Here is a 21,190-nt window from a genome sequence, read left to right on the forward strand (position 1 = left end):
CAGTCAAAAGCTCGCTGAGACCATTGTTTCATTTCTTTTAAAATGTGCCTTGGATTTGCCACCTCACCATGTTAAACATACATTTATGTCTGCTAATTTGCCTTCTGACCCAACACAACTTGATAAGGGTATTGACTATTGTGGTGGAAATTTTTACTCTAGAGATGTTTATAAGGCCTTGTCCTTCTATGCTCGTGACTGGCAGTTATTGCGAGCGGTTGTTTTCTTAGAATATGACAAGGACAGAGGAGACTGGAGACTAGTTGGTAGGACTTGCTTTGACATTTCTTCTTTGTTTGAATCCTGCCTATAAAATCTTGATGTATCAGGGCCCGGCCTCGCTCATGCTACACGAGGAGTGTGGGGTCCTGCTGCGCAGCAGAACACAATAAACTGTGAAACCTTGTCTCTTTCCCGTGCCTAACAGTGTGACACTTTATACTTTAAATCTCTCAAAACTCAAACTTCCACAACACTATTTAGAGTCAGTAGTTTGCTACAGCCTAGATATTGTAGATCAAATTAAAAAGAAAGTAATTAAAGAGAAAAAACTAGCCAGGGACAATGACCACACACTAACTTGAAAACAATCAGCTAGAAAATTGGAATGTAAGTGGCATCAAAATAAATATTCAGTATTTCAATTAGCATGATAGGAAAGCTTTCATAGCTACAACAAATCTCTTTCTCTTTATTTTTCCAGCCTAATTGAACATAACAAATTCTAATTTTTTTATTTAATACTGTTGCAAAATGAACTAGGAATAAAATCACTGTTGCACACACCATCTATTTGTAGCTGTAATGACTGCATAAATTATTTCAATGAAAAAAATTATAACATAAGGCAGAAAATTCAAGCCATTATTTAATTTAATACCAAACAATTTGATCAATAATGCTATAGATGTTATTTCAGTTCTTAATATATTTCCTTCTGTTCTTCTTAATCCTTGTCCTCATGACACTTAAAATATATGACTTATATCCAACATGCATAGCAGTAAACACTCAGCAGGACAAGACAAACAGGACCTACAACCTCAGCACTGGACTCTAATAGCAAGTCACAGTTACAACTTATAACCATGAATAATAACTGCAATATGTAGGTAATATGCTAAACACTAAATTAAATAAGCTACATGTGGTTAACATAAAGGAAAAGGGTAACTTTGCATTGGCCGGGAATCGAACCGGGGCCTCCCGCGTGGCAGGCGAGAATTCTACCACTGAACCACCAATGCTGTAGTGACAGGCGGAGACTTGCATGGGCCTTCGGAGAGGAAGCACACACAGTTCCTGCCACCACAACAGAGAAACAGGGCAGGGGATGAGAGGCTTGCTGTGAGCTGTAAGCAGAGGCCACAATGCACTAACGCTGCAAATATTTTTCTTTTTATGATTTTTCCTCCCTTTTCAGTCTTACTTTGTTCCTGTCTGCCTGCTGAACCTGCTTAATACTGTATTACACCAATGCTAAGTATATATAAACATAAAAGGAATGCAATTGGGGGGGGGTTAGGAAAATAAAAAAGTATAAACTATATTTTCATATTCATATATAGTTTTATATAGTTTATACTTTTTTATTTATCTATCTACTTTTGTTTTTTTTTGTTAGTTTTTTTTTTTTTACCCTAAATTGCATTCCTTTTATGCTTATATGCCAGACGGATGCAAAAAGCATTTCACTGCATGTCGTACCCTGTATGTATGTCAAGAGTCAAGAAGCTTCTATTTTCATTTCAATCATATATAGCTGTTGCAGTATTTAGTGAAATGAGACAACGTTTCTTCAGGATTGTGGTGCTACATAAAACAAAGACAGGGCTATGAACTTAGTAAGTAGTCCTAGCCACATAAAGTGCAACTGTGTAACCTGGTGCAAACAGTGCAGGACAAGACAGACAAGACAGTGCAGAACAAAACAAGACAATACAAATAATACAAAAAAAGACAATACACAAAAGACAATAAACAGTGCAGACAAGTGTGAATACTGTATGTGAATACTGTATGTTCAGAAAATATTGCATGCAGTAATACTAGAATAAACAGTTTCTTAGCAGCAGGTACCTGAGATAATGCATAGTATTTCTGAAAAACAGCAAACGACTGAAATATTTTACACTATGTGCAAAATGACGGAAATGATTAGACAGTGTGTGCAAGGAGCAAAAAAGTGGGGAAAAAGTGTGCAAAACAGCATGTAAATAGTTTGATGGATGTAAGCAGCATGTAAACAGCATGTAAAAAGGTTGATGGAAGTGTGTGTATTTGGTGTAGGTCTTTTTTGAGCAGTGTATATGTACAAACACGCGCACACACACACACACACACACACACACACACACACACACACACACACAGACCGCCGTCTCTGGTGTCCATGTACTAGCAAAATATTAAATAGTAAATAGCACCATATTGTATCCGAAGTCGCCGATGCGTGCTACTGCCACGCCGCCATCTTGGAATAAGTCTAAGAGTACATTCCAGTTATAACTTATAACCATGAAAAAAAGCTGCAATATGTAGGTAATCTTCTAGATGCTATAAGCTATATGTGGTATTAGGGGTGGGAGGAATGACCAAAAATCTGTTTCACGGAATAAATTATTTTATTTCACGGTAGCGGTATATATCACGGAATAATAATTTTTCAGGTAAATCAACAAAAGGAACGTGCTTAATATATTAAATACCACTTTAACACTTTAAAAATAAAGAATAGGCTTTCTCATCTTATTTTATTAATTTTTCCATACCACTGATGTAGTGCCTCGTTTCACAACAAGTTCCTCAGACCTCAGAATCAAACACAGACCCCTCACATAACAGGCAAGAATTCTACCAATGATCCACCAACACTACAACAGCCGCAAGGTTTGACATACAAGTGACTTTAAACAAAAAGACCATGCAAATCCTTCCACCACATCAGAGGAATGGGGGAGGGGCTGAGAGGCTTGCTGTGAGCTGTAAGCTGAGGAAACCACACACTACAGCCAAAGTACAGAAAAAGCTAACCTTGCATTGGCCGGGAATCGAACCCGGGCCTCCCGCGTGGCAGGCGAGAATTCTACCACTGAACCACCAATGCTGCAGTGACAGGCAGAGACTTGCATGTGACTTCGAAGGGGAAGCACACACAGTTCCTGCCACCACAACAGACGAACGGGGGAGGGGCTGAGAGGCTTGCTGTGAGCTGTAAGCAGAGGCAACCACGCACTAAAGCCGCAAAACATTTTTCTTTTTATGATTTTTCCTCCCTTTTCAGTCTAACCTTGTTCCTGTCCACCAGCATCCGATCCCGCACTAGTCGACTGAGGGATAGCTTTTTCCCTCAGGCTATCAGATTAATTAACAGCCATAACTAACACAGCCTACAGCATACTTCCACAATATGGTATGTTACACACTGCACTCTAACTTCAACAGTACACACACACTGCATTCATACACACTGGACTATACACACACACACACACACTGCATTTAATTTAATATAATAAGCTATCTGACAATAAGCTATCTGTACCACTGGACATTTCTGTATCTGTACAGTCTGTTGCACCTTAACATGTTACATATATATATATATACATATATACATATGTATATGTATATATGTATATATACACATTGTAAATATGTCTAGTAGTACACTGTGTGTACTGACTATGTATGAGCACATTGCATCTTTTCCACATTTGCACATTTCACCTGGTACTAAGCATTTTGCACATTTTTCACCTGTATGTAAATGGTTCTGCAATTTCTGGAGCTCGCTCCCAAGAATTTCACTCACCATGGCACATGTGCTATATGTACATATATACAATAAAGGTGACTTGATTTGAATGAATGAATTTGTCATAAATTAAATTTCAGAAAAATAAGGCTACTAACCACCAGCACTACAATGTATAATTTAATGTATAATTTGTTTAATTCAAATATACAAAAAAATTTTATATATATATATATATATATATATATATATATATATATATATATATATATATATATATATATTGCATTGCAGAAAAATAGCTGCAATATGTAGGTAATCTGCTAGATGCTACAAGCTATATGTGGTATCATAAAGTATTTAACATAAAAAAAAAAGGGAGAAACTTGAATGGTCCAGGAACCGAACCCATGCCTCCCACATTGCAGGCAAGAATTCTACCAATGAACCACCAATGCTACAGCTGCAAGGTTAGACGTACATATGTCTTTAAACAAACAGTACATGCAGTTCCTGCCGCCACAACAGAGGAATGGGGGAGGGGCTGAGAGGCTTGCAGTGAGCTGTAAGCAGAGGAAACCACACACTACAGTCACAAGACATTTATCTTTTTATGTGTTTTTCATAACAACCACTTTAACTCTTTTAGCAGGGTAGAAATAGAGTAGCAAACACTCAGAAGAAAAGACATACAGGACCTACAACCTCAGCACTGGACTCTAATAATAAGTCACAGTTACAACTCATAACCATGAAAAGTAGGTCATTTAAGTAATATTCTAAATTCGAAGAATAGCTGAAATATGTTTGTAAGCTGCTAAATACTAAGTAAAATAAGCTGTATGTGGTATGATAGAGTGTTTAACATAATGGAAAAGGGTAACTTTGCATTGGCCGGGAATCGAACCCGGGCCTCCCGCGTGGCAGGCGAGAATTCTACCACTGAACCACCAATGCTACAGTGACATGTGGGGACAGGCATGTGCCTTTAAAGAGGAAGCACACACAGTTCCTCCCACCACAACAGAGGAACGGGCCGAGAGGCTTGCCGTGAGCTATACAATTCCCAATCCAAACGTGGCAAATCCAAAGTGTACGTGCAGCTTGATGTGATTTGTATAAACACAGGTTGCAATCGAGAATAACAAAAATACATAACATTGTATTATCATTAACACAGAAAAAGGTAGCCTTAGCGTGTAGCTACCTACTATCATGTGTGCTGATAATTGATCATATTGGTATACTAAAGGTACATTATCAAAGGCAATAACAGTAGCTCCGCCCACAGCCCTGACGCAAGCGGTTCTTAAGTCTAGACCAGCAACGTTTTGGTGCTACTTAAGAACCACTTTCCCTGGCTCAGTGCCGGTGCTTTGGGTGTCGAAAAAGTAAGAACTGGTTCTAAATTATGCTCTGGCTCCAAACCAGCACTCAAACTGCTTTGGTGGAAAAGGAGCATCTGTAGAACGTAGTCAGGATGGGTGGAGGAAGATGGGCTTTTCTCAGACATCGTAAGATCAAGAGATGCTGCTGGGCTTTCTTGGTGATGGAGCTGGTGTTGAATGACAAGGTGAAGTTCTTCGCTGGATGAACACCAAGAAATTTGGTGTTCTTGATGATCTCTATGGGTGATCTGTCAATGTTCAGCGGAGAGTGGTCGCCCTATGCACATCTGAAGTCAACAACCATCTCTTTAGGTTTATCGTTTATTGTTTTCTTGTATAGTTTGTATAGTATAGTGTTATTTATGTATGTACTTTTGAGAGTCACAAACCGCTGGAACCAAATTCCTTGTGTGTGTCAACATTCAGAGACAGGTTGTTGGCTTTACACCTGACAGTTAACTGTTGCACCTCCTCTCTGTATGCCGACTCGTCGTTCGTGCTGATGAGACACGACCCAGTCGTGTCATCGGCAAACTTAATGATATGGTTCCATCTGTGTATTGTTGCAAAGTCAGCAAGGTGAACAGCAGCAGTGGACTGAGCAGGCAGCCCTGAGGGGCTTCAGTGTTCAGTGTGGTGGTGCTGGAGATGCTGTTCCCGATCCAGACTGACTGAGGTCTCCGGGTCAGAAAGTCCAGGATCCAGTTGCACAGGAACGTGTTCCGTCCCGGCAGGCTCAGCTTCCCAGTCAGGTGCAGAGAGATGATTGTGTTAAATGCTGAACTAAAGGCTATGAACAGCATTCATACATAAGTGTCTTTATTGTCCAGGTGGGTGAGAGCTAAATGAAGGGCCGTGGCAATCGCATCGTCCGCATAGCGGTTTGGAGGATACACAAACTTTAGGGCTCCAAACGATACACACAGAGAATGTTTGTGTAAACAAGATCCAGTGTGTTTTCCCCTCTCATTGCAAAGTCAACATCCTGATGAAATTTAGGGAGCACTGATTTGAGATTTGCATGATTGAAATCTCCAGCTAATAAACGCTGGAAAAAAGTGAAAATAAACAGTCCGCCGGGGTGAACATTCTGCAGATCGCTAATAGCTAAACAGAGTTTACATAGAGCCTCTTTAGCATTAGCGCTGGGAAGAATGTATACTCTGACAATGAAAACCGTGGTGAATTCCCGTGGTAAATAAAATGGCCTGCATCTAACACTCACAAAATCCATTAGCGATGAACAGTAACTGGAAACATGCACAAAGATCTTGCACCATTCCGTGTTGATGTAAACACACGCACCACTACCACGAGCCTTAGCACACAGAACTGCATTTCTGTCTGCATGAAACGAGGTGAGCCCATCTAACTGAATGGCGGTGTCCGGAAGTCTGTCGCTGAGCCAAGTCTCTGTGAAAACAAAGACGCAGCAGTTTCTGAACTCTCGCCGTGTAGTGCGTTCGAGGAAGATGTCGTCCAGTTTATTGTCCAAAGAGCAACCATTGGAAAGAAGAATGGACGGGGGAGCCGGCCAGCTCCCTTTTCCTGGAACACCGCTTTCGGGATCGCCTCTCCTGGTCCCCGGTATCAGGAGACACAGAGGACTGGTCTCCGCAGCAAACAGAGGTCGCAAAACGTTTCCAACACATCAACGTGCAGGTTGGTTGCTGCACAATTTCTGTATTATACTAACTACTGGTGGTTGAATACATGAAGACTGCGGTCTCTGGTGTCCATGTACTAGCAAAAGTCAGGCTAAAAAACATAAATAGCACCATATTGTATCCGAAGTGGCTGATGCGTGCTACTGCCACGCCGCCATCTTGGAATTAGTCTAAGAGTACGTTCCAGTTATAACTTATAACCATGAAAAAAGCTGCAATATGTAAGTAATCTTCTAGATGCTATAAGCTATATGTGGTATCATAAAGTATTTAACATAAAAGAAAAAGAGAGCTTAAATGGTCCAGCAATCAAACACAGACCCCTCACATAACAGGCAAGAATTTTACCAATGATCCACCAACACTACAACAGCCGCAAGGTTTGACATACAAGTGACTTTAAACAAAAAGACCATGCAAATCCTTCCACCACATCAGAGGAATGGGGGAGGGGCTGAGAGGCTTGCTGTGAGCTGTAAGCTGAGGAAACCACACACTACAGCCAAAGTACAGAAAAAGCTAACCTTGCATTGGCCGGGAATCGAACCCGGGCCTCCCGCGTGGCAGGCGAGAATTCTACCACTGAACCACCAATGCTGCAGTGACAGGCAGAGACTTGCATGTGACTTCGAAGGGGAAGCACACACAGTTCCTGCCACTACAACAGACGAACGGGGGAGGGGCTGAGAGGCTTGCTGTGAGCTGTAAGCAGAGGCAACCACGCACTAAAGCCGCAAAACATTTTTCTTTTTATGATTTTTCCTCCCTTTTCAGTCTAACCTTGTTCCTGTCCACCTGCTATACCTTCTTAATGCTGTAATGGAGCAGTATAATCCTTGTCCTTGTGACACTCATGTTTACACCAATTACACCAGAGAACACACAAAAAAAATATGCAGACAAAGGGAGAACATAATGCACAGAACAAAACTCATTCTGGGTTTTCTGGAACTCTTATTCTGCCCACCATAATGTTTCCCAATTAATGGGACTGCAACAAATTTCAGATAATGTTTTACTTTATATTTCACTTTCGCTATTAAGGCAGAAGAATAAAACTGTGAATTAATATTGAAATCTGTTTGTATGCAGTTCAAGGTTTAAATGTAAACTAGAAACACACATTTGCGTTTTCTGTGATCCGATAGCTATCCGATCATAAAAAGACCAGGTCTAAATGCCCTCCAAAACGGTTTCGAGACGGATATATCCGGTCGCTCAAACCAGTTCAGGAGGTGGTCTGGGACGCATTTCAGATGAAACTGGACAGGTGTAAATGCATGTGGTTGTTCAACCGTTAGTTCATGTGGTTGTTCAAACGTTAGTACGTCACTCGCAGGTGACTCGCGAGTCACGCATCGCACCAGAAACAAATATGTTTTCCCACCAGCGCTGGCTCCGATCTTTCACCCAGGTATCTCGTTGGGTCTTAAAATGCACTGCTGCCACCAGCGAAAATGCAGCAAACAGTAAATGCTGTTTTTTGTAGCAACTGCATGCACCAAAGCGTGATACATTTCAATTACCCTGGAAATGAGGTGAAATATATCTGCATATTGGGCGGGAGACGAAAGATCAGATTGATATCCGATTCGCCAAGACTCATTTATGTGGCCTAATGTAAATGGAACAGTTTTAACAAATCAGTTAGCTATCGGATCAGAGAAACACATGAAGTGATCAGGTGTAAAAAGGCCCTAACAGTAAGTTCCAATTACAACTTATAACCATGAAAAATAGCTGCAATATGTAAGTAATCTGCTAGATGCTACAAGCTGTATGTGGTATCATAAAGTATTTAACATAAAAAAAAAAAAGGGAGAAACTTGAATGGTCCAGGAACCGAACCCATGCCTCCCACATTGCAGGCAAGAATTCTACCAATGAACCACCAATGCTACAGCTGCAAGGTTAGACGTACATATGTCTTTAAACAAACAGTACATGCGGTTCCTGCCGCCACAAGAGAGGAATGGGGGAGGGGCTGAGAGGCTTGCAGTGAGCTGTAAGCAGAGGAAACCACACACTACAGTCACAAGACATTTATCCTTTTATGCGCTTTTCATAACAATCACTTTAACTCTTTTAGCAGGGTTGAAATAGAGTAGCAAACACTCAGAAGAAAAGACAAACAGGACCTACAACCTCAGCACTGGACTCTAATAATAAGTCACAGTTACAACTCATAACCATGAAAAATAGCTGCAATATGTAGGTAATATGCTAAATACTAAGTAAAATAAGCTGTATGTGGTATGATAGAGTGTTTAACATAAAGGAAAAGGCTAACTTTGCATTGGCCGGGAATCGAACCCGGGCCTCCCGCGTGGCAGGCGAGAATTCTACCACTGAACCACCAATGCTGCAGTGACAGGCAGAGACTTGCATGTGCCTTTAAAGAGGAAGCACACACAGTTCCTGCCACCACAACAGAGAAACAGGGGAGGGGATGAGAGGCTTGCTGTGAGCTGTAAGCAGAGGCAACCACGCACTAAATGCCACGTTCATTTGCGACCACAGAACTGCCGCTCACTGGATATTTTCTCTTTTTCTGACCATTTTCTGTAAACCATAGAAATAGTAAATCCCAGTAGATCAGCAGTTTTTGAAATACTCAGACCAGCCCGTCTGGCACCAACAATCATGCCATGTTCAAAGTCACTTAAATCACCTTTCTTCCCCATTCTGATGCTCGGTTTGAACTGCAGCAGATCGTCTTGACCATGTCTTCCTGCCTAAATTGAGTTGCTGCCATGTGATTGACTGATTAGAAATTTGCGTTAACGAGCCGTTGGACAGGTGTACCTAATAAAGTGGCCGGTGAGTGTATATACAGTGTCCTGAGGCCTTTGGGAGACAAGGCAGTGTTTCATACCCACATTTACACATCTATTCACACCTTCAACTAATTTATTAAGTAGGGGTGTAAGAAAATATCGATACATGTGAGTATCGCGATATTTTGTTTGGCGATATTGTATCGATTCTCAAAAACAAAATATCAATATTTATTAAAAATTAATTAATTAATTAAACAGATTCATGGCAGTTTCATTTTGTTCCGTTTATATCCCAACCGCTAGATTGCAGTCTTCTTATCTCTAAACTTAAACAGTGACAGGAAGTAACACGTTAATGGAGATTTAGGATAGCTCCTCAAGGTTAGGCCCGCGAAAATAAGGACGAACTCACAAACGTTTCACTCACAACGGTTTATTCCTCTGTACACAGGAAAAACCTCCGTAATAACATGTTACTAAAACAAAAATACTCATTAGTATGAGAAAATGAAAATAAAAGAGAATATCGGTTGCAGCATCAGACTTCCACACACATGTGGTGTTATAACTGAAGCGTGCACACTTTTGCGCATGCGCACATACAACTAGTATAATAGTAAAAAAGCAACGGCACATTGCTCTTAAAGGGGTAGGTAGCACCACTCCACTCGTTACAAAGTACTAGCATAACGGCGCACTACTAATGTTAACGTTAAAATAGTTTGCTATATGTATGAAGATGCGCATAGACGTGCCCTGACATCTGAGCATTTTGACCAGCATATCTTTCTTCAGAAAAACCTTGACATTAAATAAAAAGACAAATATAAATACAAATCAAAGAAACCTGTAAAATCCAAGTTTAAAGGTTCTGAGAATGTTCAACATCTGTAAATATTTAATTGTTTATATTTGTTTTGTTTTCTTTAGGAATCCTGCAAGCACTTTGATCAAAATGTTATATTTTATATTTAGTTTAACTAAATAATCCTGCAAGCACTTTATTTTTCATTGATATTAAGCAGATATAATTCTTTTGTTCAGATCAAAATGTTAGGACACTGTATGCTACAATTGTAAACTGAAACTGTGAAACTTTAAAGGTAGGGTCTAAAAATATATATGTTCTGTTATAAACACATAAAGTGGTTCAATCATATTGAATGTTACAGGAGGGGCTAATTAATGCAAATGCAGTTCCCAATGTTTTCTGGTTAAATAAGACTTTTTTTTTGCTAAGGTTTGCATATGGTGGTGTTCTTGACAGCTTCCCTAAAACTTTATCCTATAATTAAAATAAGAAATATCCCAATATATCGCCTTGCTTACAATATCGCAATGTATCGCAACATATCGTATCGCAACCCCGTATCGTGATACGTATCGTATCACCAGATTCTTGCCAATACACAGCCCTATTATTAAGGCCAATCCACTAGTATGCTTTTGGGCGATGGAAGGAAACCAGAGAACACATAAAAAGATGCAGACAAAGTACCACACTGTACAACATAATGCACACAACAAAACTCATACTGGGTTTTCTGGGAATGAAAATTCTAGAGTATTTAAGAAAGTATTCAGTAAATAGTTGATAAGTTCATCATTAAAATATTTTTTAACTCCTCTGAACTGTTTTTAAGTATTAAAACTGAGCCTTGGATGATCATGTTGTGCATTTTCTCTCCAGTCTTTAAAAAACATTGGAAAAACATTGTTGGGTAAAAGTACTCACAGGTTACACTCTGAGATTTTTGCCTCATGGATGGCAGTCTGATCCAGCTGAAGTGCATCCTGGGTGCAAACCATAACAAGGTCATGATCACCACTCCGATGAGCAAAGTGAGCAAGTTGAGACCATGCATATAGTTCCACCACAGGATCAGACCATTCACAGCCAGATGCTAGTTGCACAAGCTGTCAAGAGAATTAAAAAAAAAAAAAAAAGAAAAAAGAAAAAATCTTAGGAAATAAACAGTAAAAGGATTTTTGGTGACAGATTATCAAAAAGTCAAAAGTAAAGCAAGTCTTAAAAGTAAGTCATGCTTTCCTTTTTTGATACAACATAGCAAAACTTACTGTAGTAAGGCTGGGCACAGAGAATTCCATCAGTGGATGGTTACTATTACACCGCAGCATCTCCACTCCAACCAGTACACGTGACATGGCCTGCACTGCCTCATTTTTACACTGAGAGAATCAAGCATGAATGTAAATCTCCATACTTAGATTAAAATTGAGATTAAAGTTGACTTAATGCTTTTACTAGTATAAAATAAAAAATAAAATATTACATTAGTTTAGAGGTTACCACACAGTTATTGTGAATAACTGTGTGATAATGATTACAAAGACACTACCACACACCTCATCATCAATGTCGAGGTTCTGTCCAATCTGCTGTTGCAACAGGCATTTGGTATTTACCCACGTACCAATAATCTGCTTTCGAATAACAATGGGCACCGTCTCATTGTTCCCATTGGACAGACACAGGGCATATTCACACATCTTCAGCACAGAAAAGACAAACAAGTACTACTATTTGGCCTTATACAATGCTTAATATCATTACACAGAATAGCTTTTATAAATAATAAAAACCTTTATTTAAAAATTGCATGTTGTGTTTACTTGTGTTATCTTTGACTAATATTTAAAGTTGTTTGATGATCTGAAACATTAAAGTGTGAAAAACATGAAAAAAAATTAAATAAACAAACAAACATAAGCAAACACTTTTTCACCCCACTGTGTGTGTTTATATATATGTTTGAAGACAGCCAGTGACTGATCAGAAGACAGCTATTCTGACATCAATGAGAAGTTCCTTCCACCCCTTGGTATCAGAACATTGATGTATGCCTTGTACCCTGAGAGATGATGAAACCAGTCAAGCAGTGCTAGAGGATCTGAGGGAACATGGTGCAGTGTGTGTTTGGTTCTCTTTTTTAAAAAACGCCATTATCTTTGGAGAAGTTGCTATTTATCCCAAAATATTAAGATAGTCAGTATGGGCTGTAAAAATTTATAATGGGATAGACTATAGAGATAAATACCACCAAATCCATGTGGGAATTGTATAGGTCACCTCCTTTCTAAGAGGGCTTTTTGAATGTGTGTTATCCTGGTACAATACTGTGTGAAGGCTGTAAATGTAAACAAATTGCTGTTAAAAAATCATTGGTTTTGAGTGTGGTGAGTGTTTTGAGTGTAAACACTAACAATGTCTCACCTGCAAAGCCTTCTTGATGTCCTCCAGTGGAACGTCCTGGGTGGAGACTGATTTCTCCATTCCTTTCTTTCCAGTTTTCTTAGTCTTGGCAGCAGAAGACTGCCTTTCCTCCTGACTAGTATGTCTAGATGTTCTACACGGAGTTTGGATAACACCCTGTGCTACAGCATCACACAACAGTACAAGCAGCACCACTTCCCTGTGACAACACAGTCAATGTAATCAACTGACTTTACATTTTGGGGAAAAAAAATATTATAAGATTCACCCCTCATTGGAAGTCTCACCCCTCATGGCCTGTCTCTCTGAGAAGCTCCACCAACTGGCTGAATGTTTGTACAAGCTTGTTCTGCCCCTTTACGACAAGAATATGATTATTATAGTTCCACAGATAAACGGCTGCATTAACGACCAGCCACGGCTCCTGCAACTCTGCCCCGAGTTCTGCACCACGCAAAAAATTAGCTGTTGCATAGACTGACATCTCCTGAATCCAGTCACTGTGGACACAAAAAAGTAAAAGAGAATGAGAGAAAAGATAACAAAAGAAAGCGAAAGAAATCAAAGATAGAGAAAATGAATGGGAGAAATAAAGATCCTCTAGTTTTGAAGAAAAAAATCCTCTGGATTTCACAGCTCATGCATGCCAAGAGAGTTAAGAAAACAGTATAAGTAGACTGTGAAAGAAATTTGAACATCCTTCATTGTCACGCTGAGGGACTTTGTGGGCTTTGTTTTGTAAACCAAAATCAAGAGCCTTTTTGGAAATGTTGTGCCCTTTAGATTGAAATAAAAAAATGCCATTAAATGCATACTATGGTGTTGGATAGGGTACACCAATATCCCTTCTTAAATGTTGGTGTAAGTATGAAATAGAATCAACATTTAACATGATACACTATGTGAACAGAGGTGCTTGTGAAGCCGAACACATTTTACGTTATTAATTAAAGCATAATTATGAACAGAATATATGAATCCATACACTTAGATTTGAGGCAATAGGATTTCATAAATAATAGTATGTTGATTGTTATTCAATTATAAAAGATTTCACACAAACCATTGTCAAATTGTCACATTCTCTGGTTCACATTCATATTTTAGCTTCTCTGCACGGATTTGGTTCATTGGCATGTCATTTAAATTACCAGTATATGATGTGCAACATCTCTCATGCTGGGTGACGAACTTTAGAGTAGTCGCATAACTTATATAGTATAATAGATATTATTAAAAGTTACCACATTCCATAATCAACAAAATGACCCTTTCTCTCATGCTGATGTTTGATGTAAACATAAACTGAAGTCCTTGTATCTGTGAGTTTATGCATTGTGCTAACCCTAATCATCCATCTTTCAATCATCTTTCAGTACAAGTGTGACTGAGTGAGATATTAACAAGAAATTAAGTAACTAATATTAAAGACAATATATCCAAATATTTTGTTTCTTTTTGCTCTATGGAAACAGTTTCCAAAGAAGCAAAAGCTGCATTAAGCAGTTGCTGCCAGAGGTGTAGTAACATTTCAATCCAATGAACTATTGCTATTTCTAATTGGAATTTTATTAAGCAAATACAGACAAGTAGAGTGATGCAAACGGTGAAATGTCCATTGCTGTTATACCAAATATCAGTGCTCTTGCAACACTTATTGACCAACACATTTAGTGGATCAGAATTAACTGTAGTATAATCACAACTGTATACATTAAAATAGGCAAATAAAACTGACAGTATGCTGTAAAAGATTTTATTGATGAGGTGGCCATTTCTATGTGAGCCGGCCATTACGTTTTTTACACAGATCATTTTGAGGGAACATTGTTTGAAAAAGAATTTTAACCCTCTGATGTCATATTATTTGTGTGTACCTGTAAAGAGTCCACTGAGGGTCATTCGTAGTGTTGGTATTAAGTGTGGGTGCTCTTCTCTTAACAGGTGGGACAGGAGACTCATTGAGTTCTACTCCCTCAGAGCGGAGTTTATGAATAGTTGCCTAAAACACACAAAACAATGTACTTAAAACAAGTGGCACAAAGCATTTATTTTGCAACTGAGAAACTACAAGATCATAACCAATGTTTATTGTGTTAAGAAAAGAGAAATCTGATATAGCAGATATGGCAGGGTTCATTCACTCCAAAAAGGGTTATAGTGACATAAAACATTCAGATCCAGATATAAATCACAGAAATCCTAAAATACCTGAAATATTACTTGTAAGTTCTACCCAGATTTTGTCTGTAACCTACTCTTGTGTTTTTACATGAGGTGGGTGATGAGAAGCTGCAATGACTGTGAGCTGTGCACAAACGCTGAGCAACAAAGCATCAAAGTGAAGTGAGTTGATTAGAGAAATGGGAATTCAATCCCTGCACTTCCAACACCTGGCATCTTCATCAAATTAGTGGAATGCCTTTTGATAATACCAACCTCTCAGAAAACAAAGGAAACATTTTGACAGAGAACAAAGAAAAGGTGCCTTTTTGTTAATGTTGTTGCTTTTCATTTTTTCCCTCTCAAATGTCTCAAGAGACGTGGCTGCAGACCATAGCCCAAGGGTACTGGACACTTAATATTGTCACCCCAAACTCATGCCAGCTCGTTCTTTAGTTCAGACCTTACAGACATTAAAAACAGGATTAAGTTGGTCTTAGTTGGAGAGCTTGTCATAATATAATCTCATTTGCATGCTGAAAATATTTTCTGCCTGTGTACCAAAATAATTATGACTGTCTCTTCAGCAGTCTCAGACTGTTGGAAGCAGGCCAGTGTGCTAAGGGGACTGATCTTGATTATAACATTAGGGCCGTGAAGCAACAATTCAATTCAAGTTTATTTGTATAGCGCTTTTTACAATTGACATTGTCTCAAAGCAGCTTTACAGAACATAAACATAGAACAAAAGGTTATTATAAAGAATAATATAAAGATTAATAGAATACAAAATTCAAGATTAATATTAGATAGATTTAGTTCACAATGTGTATGTATTAATCCCCAATGAGCAAGTCTGAGATGACTCAGGCAGCAGTGGCAAGTAAAAACTCCCTTAGATGATGAAGGAAGAAACCTTGAGAGGAACCAGACTCAAAGGGGAACCTCATCCTCATATGGGTGACACTGGAGGGTGTGATTATAAAAATACAAGGATGTTGTATAGATGCAAAAGATCACATGGAGTTCATATCTGCAACAGCAGGAAATAAAAAAGGTAAAATATCTGGTGATTGGAGTGATTCAGAAACAAGCCGTTGTCTCAAGGGCACCCGTTAAGGCAAACTACAGCTGATATGACGCTAAACATCCACTAAGTTGATTGTACGTTTCCAGAATTTAGCAGATGCCCTTATCAAGAGCAACTTACATTACCTCATATTTATACAACTACAATTGAGGGTTAAGGGCCTTGCTCAGGGGCCCAACAGTGGTAGCTTGGTGGTCCTGGGAGCAAACTTTCCGATTAGAAGCCCAACACCTTAACCACTAGGCTACTACAAGCCAAAATGTACATGGGTTATATGTTTCTGTGTGTAACAGAAGCAAATGCAAATGTATACATTCTGGATTAAATCCACTTGTAGGCTGAAGGTTTTGTGTTAATTGTGTAAAACATATTTTCCCAAGTATTGATTGTCTGTTCTACCTCAGCATTGATGAAGTGGACCTCAGCCAGCAGACGCAGCAGCTCTCGCTCTCCACTCTCTTCCCTGTCCATTTGTTCACCTTGGGTCAAGAGAATACACACATTGAGGTTAATATTATCTGTGAAAACCCGTTAAGGCAAACTACAGCTGATATGACGCTAAACATCCACTAAGTTGATTGTACGTTTCCAGTATTTAGCAGATGCCCTGATCTAGAGCAACTTACATTACCTCATATTTATACAACTACAATTGAGGTTTAAGGGCCTTGCTCAGCTCAAAACTTTCAGCTCAATATTATCTGTGAAAACGTGATGATCATTTATTTATTTTTCACTGTTATATTTTTGTCTAGGTTGCATGTCAGTGTACAATAAGTTGTAGACTTCCAAAAGGGACAAATTACAGTCAAACTTTTTCAAGAGCAACGGTCGTTATGTGATTATTAAAGCACGGCTGGACTTGAAATAAACAAGAAGAATAGAGGATGAAAATCAAAACTTAATTAAAGGGACCATTAAACACTAAGAAGGATTACGGTTGCAAATGTGACAGCAGAACTTAATATCCACCTTAAAAACCCTGCTTCTATAAAAAATAGTCTGCAGAGAAAAAAAGACTGCAGAGAAAGCAAAAAGCTAACATCCATAGAAAGAGTTGAAACGGCCAAATCATTAATCACAGACATCAGTGCAAAAATGTGGACAATATGGTGTCATAATCATAAAACCTGGACAGCTGAAGACTGGAAATGTGTGATATGGTCTGATGAATCATTAATTACATTATTAAACGTGGAGGTGGATCTGTGAAGATATGGGCGACCATATCTTGGTATACTGCTGGCCCCATAATTAGCTTACATAGTCATTTTACCAAGATATGGGCGACCATATCTTGGTATACTGCTGGCCCCATAATTAGCTTACATAGTCATTTTACCAAGATATGGGCGACCATATCTTGGTATACTGCTGGCCACATAATTAGCTTACATAGTCATTTTACTGCCAGCATGTATTTGTAAAATTGAAGTGATCAGGTGCATCCTATTGTCCTGCCATTTATTAGGATGATAATGCACCCATACTAACTTTGATGGCTAATTTCACGGTACTTGTGACCAGTGACAATAAAGGCTACTACTACTACTACTACTACTACAACACACAGCCAAAACAGTTCAGTCTTGGTTTGAGGAGCTCCTTCTCTGGTCAGCTCAATCACCTGACTTGAATATCGTCAAACCAATGTGAGAAATTTTAGAGAGAAGAGTGGGAAGCAGGTTCAACAAGACGATGGGAAGGTGTATACAAGACGATATTCTGCTAGGTGTATGGTACACAATTCCACTAGAAGATATTCAGTAATCATTAAAAAAAAAACGTATTTTAAAAACATATTTAGACTAATGCAAATAGATCTCTTACACTTGATTGTCCATCTCTCATCATCATAAAGCAGACAGAAGCGGCAAGCTGCTCTGCACACATCCCACAACTCCTCTTTCCTTGCAGCCTTGACCAGGGACACCCACAGTCTCATCCTATCATGGAGTATTGCAGAAACACAATAAACACAGAAAGACCATATCAACACTGGAGCTAAGCAAATGGTGCTTTTATTTTTTTCCTGGAGTTATCCCAACAATAACACTCTGGATGGAATGCCAATCCATTAAAGGGCACCATGCACACACACATCCAATTTCCCTGTATGGGCGATCTAAGTTGTATAGTATATTATTTCAATTTACAAAAAAATGTTTATTATAGTATTAGAGTCTTAAATAATAACCTATCTATAAACATGCATACATTTAGTTGGAAGATAAGTTGGGATACAATAAATAATTAGTGCTCTCTTGACTAAGCTATTTTTAATGGCATGTTCTCTCTCTCTCTTTGAGTAGAACTGGTTCTGGTGCTGGCCCGCTTAATGAGCTCCTCGTGGATTCCTGTAAATCAGACAGGGCTGACTTACATGTTCTCAGCACATAATCCTTGAAACCTTTTTCAACATTCCTGTGAGGTTCCAAGTTAAGACCACAGATTCAACTTTAAGTCCATTTTCACAGTGGCATCTGCCATCTTGAGCACAAATCTGTAAGGAAACAGACCATCTCAAATATACCTCTCTCTGTCATCTGTGTCACTCTCCAGCCTGGCAAGGTGACATTCTACTTTTTGTACACAGGTCCTGTAGTGCTTAGCCTTAGCAGCAAGTTCTTCCACGTTGTCCTTTAGTCTGCTATCTAACATTGAATATCAAACATAAAAAAGAAAACAAAAAATATCAGCCCAACTGTGTAGAAGCCAAATTGTTAGACACAGGAACAGGATGGAAAAGCTCAATCAGAGGTAATCATTTGCCATAGAGCTATAAGATGTAGGGTGAATGTGGAAGAAATAAATGGCCATAGCAATATGAGAGGTGCTCCATATAAGCATTTGTAAGTAAGTACTTGTTAACTGCCATGTCTACTACCACCCACAGACAATCCAATGCCAAAACATCAAAAGCTAAACATGTAGCAGTAATACCTTTAGCTGTGCCTTCAGCATCCAGGACTGTCTGGAAGGTTTCAGGTGCCAAAGCAATACCAGCACTAACCAGTGTGTGGTGCCACTTCTTTGCTGAATCAATACCCAGCCGCTCTTTTGTCTCCAAATGCAAAAGAAAATTACAATTAAAACAAACACTGCTTGGTCATTACTGTTAAGCATATCTACATTGTAACCCAATGGGTTACACAGGGTTTCATAGATAAAATTGTGTAGCATACAAGTGATCAGACCTGTTGAAGGAGCATGGCTGCCTGGTCCTTTGGGCATGTGGGAGTGGTGTAAAGATTGCTGCGCTGTTGAATGAGGTAAAGAGAGAAGGACAGGCGCTGCTGGAACTGGCCGCTCTCATCCAGGCCCAGGGCTGTTTGGAGGTGCTGTGCTGCAGGCTCCAACCTCTCTGCTTCCTCCTCTATAGCCGCCAGTTCAGCATGAATCTGACACCGTAAGTCCAGCAACATGCTTTTGAAACACACACACAAAGTACAGTTAACAAACACTAAGCATTATACTCAATAATTTTAACATATAGTGCACTGCTAAAAAAAACACGTAAAAAATTGCAATGACCAAGTGTAATAGAATTTTAAAAAGTGAATGTAGGCAAAACTCTTCTGGAGATGTAAATAACAAATACATGCAAACACAAACCTATTCATGCTTTTTAGGGCTTGTGAGAGTGTGAGTAGAGGGCTTTTAAGGTTCTTCCTGAGATTCTGCTGGAGCAGAGGTAAGCAGCTGTTCCACAGAGCGGCACACACACTCTGCGTCACCTCAGCATGTCCCTCTCTCACTGCCCTGATGAGCAATGCTTCCAAACGTCTTACTACGCTTAACTGGGCCTAAGAACAGAAAGCACATGCATGCTGAACACTGCATAGTACATATAGACAATTAGACCATGTAAGCAAAACTGAGTTCAACAGAATGGTTAAATAAAGAGATGATAATAAAAAATAATGTAGGTGATTTTGTTGTGTGCATGTACTTTTCATTTTAGTCGGAAAAGTAAAATGTTATACTGTGCATGCAGTAAAACAAAACATGTAAAGATACGAATTGTGTTTCCATGTTGTGTGTACTTGTTTTGATTCATATGCTGTCTCTCCCTTTTATTATCATTAGTTGTCTCTCTCATGCTTCCCAATTACTCTGTCGAAATTAACCCATATACGCCTATGCAATTTCACAGGAAGTTTGTTTTGGATATAAAATATATTCAGTTTCACAAGAGTTTATTCCTATGAATGCATGCATATTAAAACTCTTTTCTTTGGATATTATAGCCTGTTGCTTATGGTGTGTTTAAATATGACTGAGTCATGCTTGCAAACTAATCTCAGTCAGTCTGGTGACATGATGAAAGTAGTGCATCTGTAGGGGATGTAGTGATTAAAGAAAGATTGGGAAGTGGGAAGAAATGTGGGAATTGAAAGAGGGAAGAATTCTGGGTATTATCAGAGTTTACTGGACCAGTGTGAACACATCTTCCATTGAAACATCACAGATGGCTTGAACCAAATTCAGTAATAAAGTTGCACTAAGTAAATAAAATACTAGTACCTCCACACTGTTTTTGGTGTAGTCCTCAGTGTTGTCATTCTGTTTAATTAGGGCCAGTTTACACTCAATGCACTCAACCATGATATGCTGCCAAACAGCCTGCATTAAAAAAAGACATACACAATCTTGTTAACTGCTTATTCAGAAATGCATGTATTGAGTATATATTTAGGGAGATTAGAAGGAGTAAGAAGCAATCAGTCCACTCACAATGTCATCAATGGTCTTTAGCTCCTTCACACATTCCTCGGCCATGAACCATGTTTTCAACTGTAGAGAGAGGAAGGCCAAATCCAAAAGGAGCTCAATCCTGCCATAAAAGTTATTGATCACAGTATGACTCAGCTACAGCCTAAATATACTGTATACATGTATCAATATGTAATATGTTTACACAAGTCATGGATAGTCATTGCAAAACAGATTTACCTGCTAGACACTGGGATGTGAGGACTGTCATCTGTGTCAGGACTAACACTGTTAGTAGTAGATGATTGGGTTTGGACCGAATGAGTCAGCAGGAGAAAAATCTCCCTCAGTTCATCAGATACTTTTCTGTCTCCATTGACAGGTGTGCTAGATT

General features: G+C 39.0%; 1 protein-coding gene and 5 non-coding genes across 14 annotated transcripts in view; all 6 read right to left on the bottom strand.

Moving 5' to 3' along the window:
* Positions 1–21,190, bottom strand: part of LOC113661068 (cilia- and flagella-associated protein 46) — a 76,847-nt gene that overhangs the window by 47,128 nt on the left and 8,529 nt on the right. For 8 of the 9 annotated variants that reach the window (XR_003444968.2, XR_003444969.2, XM_047812859.1 and 5 more), the window contains 15 exons: positions 21,037–21,183; positions 20,818–20,917; positions 20,608–20,706; positions 19,696–19,886; positions 19,278–19,506; positions 19,024–19,144; positions 18,614–18,734; positions 17,911–18,026; positions 16,480–16,559; positions 14,705–14,829; positions 13,115–13,327; positions 12,828–13,026; positions 11,960–12,103; positions 11,672–11,782; positions 11,328–11,509 (listed from right to left, as the gene is read on the bottom strand). Coding sequence is in view for 7 of the 9 variants with exons in the window: in XM_047812859.1 (XP_047668815.1) it covers positions 11,328–11,509; positions 11,672–11,782; positions 11,960–12,103; positions 12,828–13,026; positions 13,115–13,327; positions 14,705–14,829; positions 16,480–16,559; positions 17,911–18,026; positions 18,614–18,734; positions 19,024–19,144; positions 19,278–19,506; positions 19,696–19,886; positions 20,608–20,706; positions 20,818–20,917; positions 21,037–21,183 (2,178 nt within the window). In the remaining 2 variants the exon portion in view is untranslated. The remainder of the gene's footprint in view (positions 1–11,327; positions 11,510–11,671; positions 11,783–11,959; positions 12,104–12,827; positions 13,027–13,114; positions 13,328–14,704; positions 14,830–16,479; positions 16,560–17,910; positions 18,027–18,613; positions 18,735–19,023; positions 19,145–19,277; positions 19,507–19,695; positions 19,887–20,607; positions 20,707–20,817; positions 20,918–21,036; positions 21,184–21,190) is intronic. The other variant, XM_047812860.1, reaches the window with a different exon arrangement.
* On the bottom strand, positions 1,177–1,247 carry trnag-gcc. Its single transcript has one exon. It is a non-coding gene; the product is annotated as a tRNA-Gly (tRNA).
* Positions 3,036–3,106, bottom strand: trnag-gcc. The gene has a single exon. It is a non-coding gene; the product is annotated as a tRNA-Gly (tRNA).
* Positions 4,644–4,714, bottom strand: trnag-gcc. Its single transcript has one exon. It is a non-coding gene; the product is annotated as a tRNA-Gly (tRNA).
* trnag-gcc lies at positions 7,339–7,409 on the bottom strand. Its single transcript has one exon. It is a non-coding gene; the product is annotated as a tRNA-Gly (tRNA).
* On the bottom strand, positions 9,105–9,175 carry trnag-gcc. The gene has a single exon. It is a non-coding gene; the product is annotated as a tRNA-Gly (tRNA).

Source organism: Tachysurus fulvidraco, chromosome 4, assembly GCF_022655615.1.
Source record: "Tachysurus fulvidraco isolate hzauxx_2018 chromosome 4, HZAU_PFXX_2.0, whole genome shotgun sequence".
NCBI classification, from domain to species: domain Eukaryota; kingdom Metazoa; phylum Chordata; class Actinopteri; order Siluriformes; family Bagridae; genus Tachysurus; species Tachysurus fulvidraco.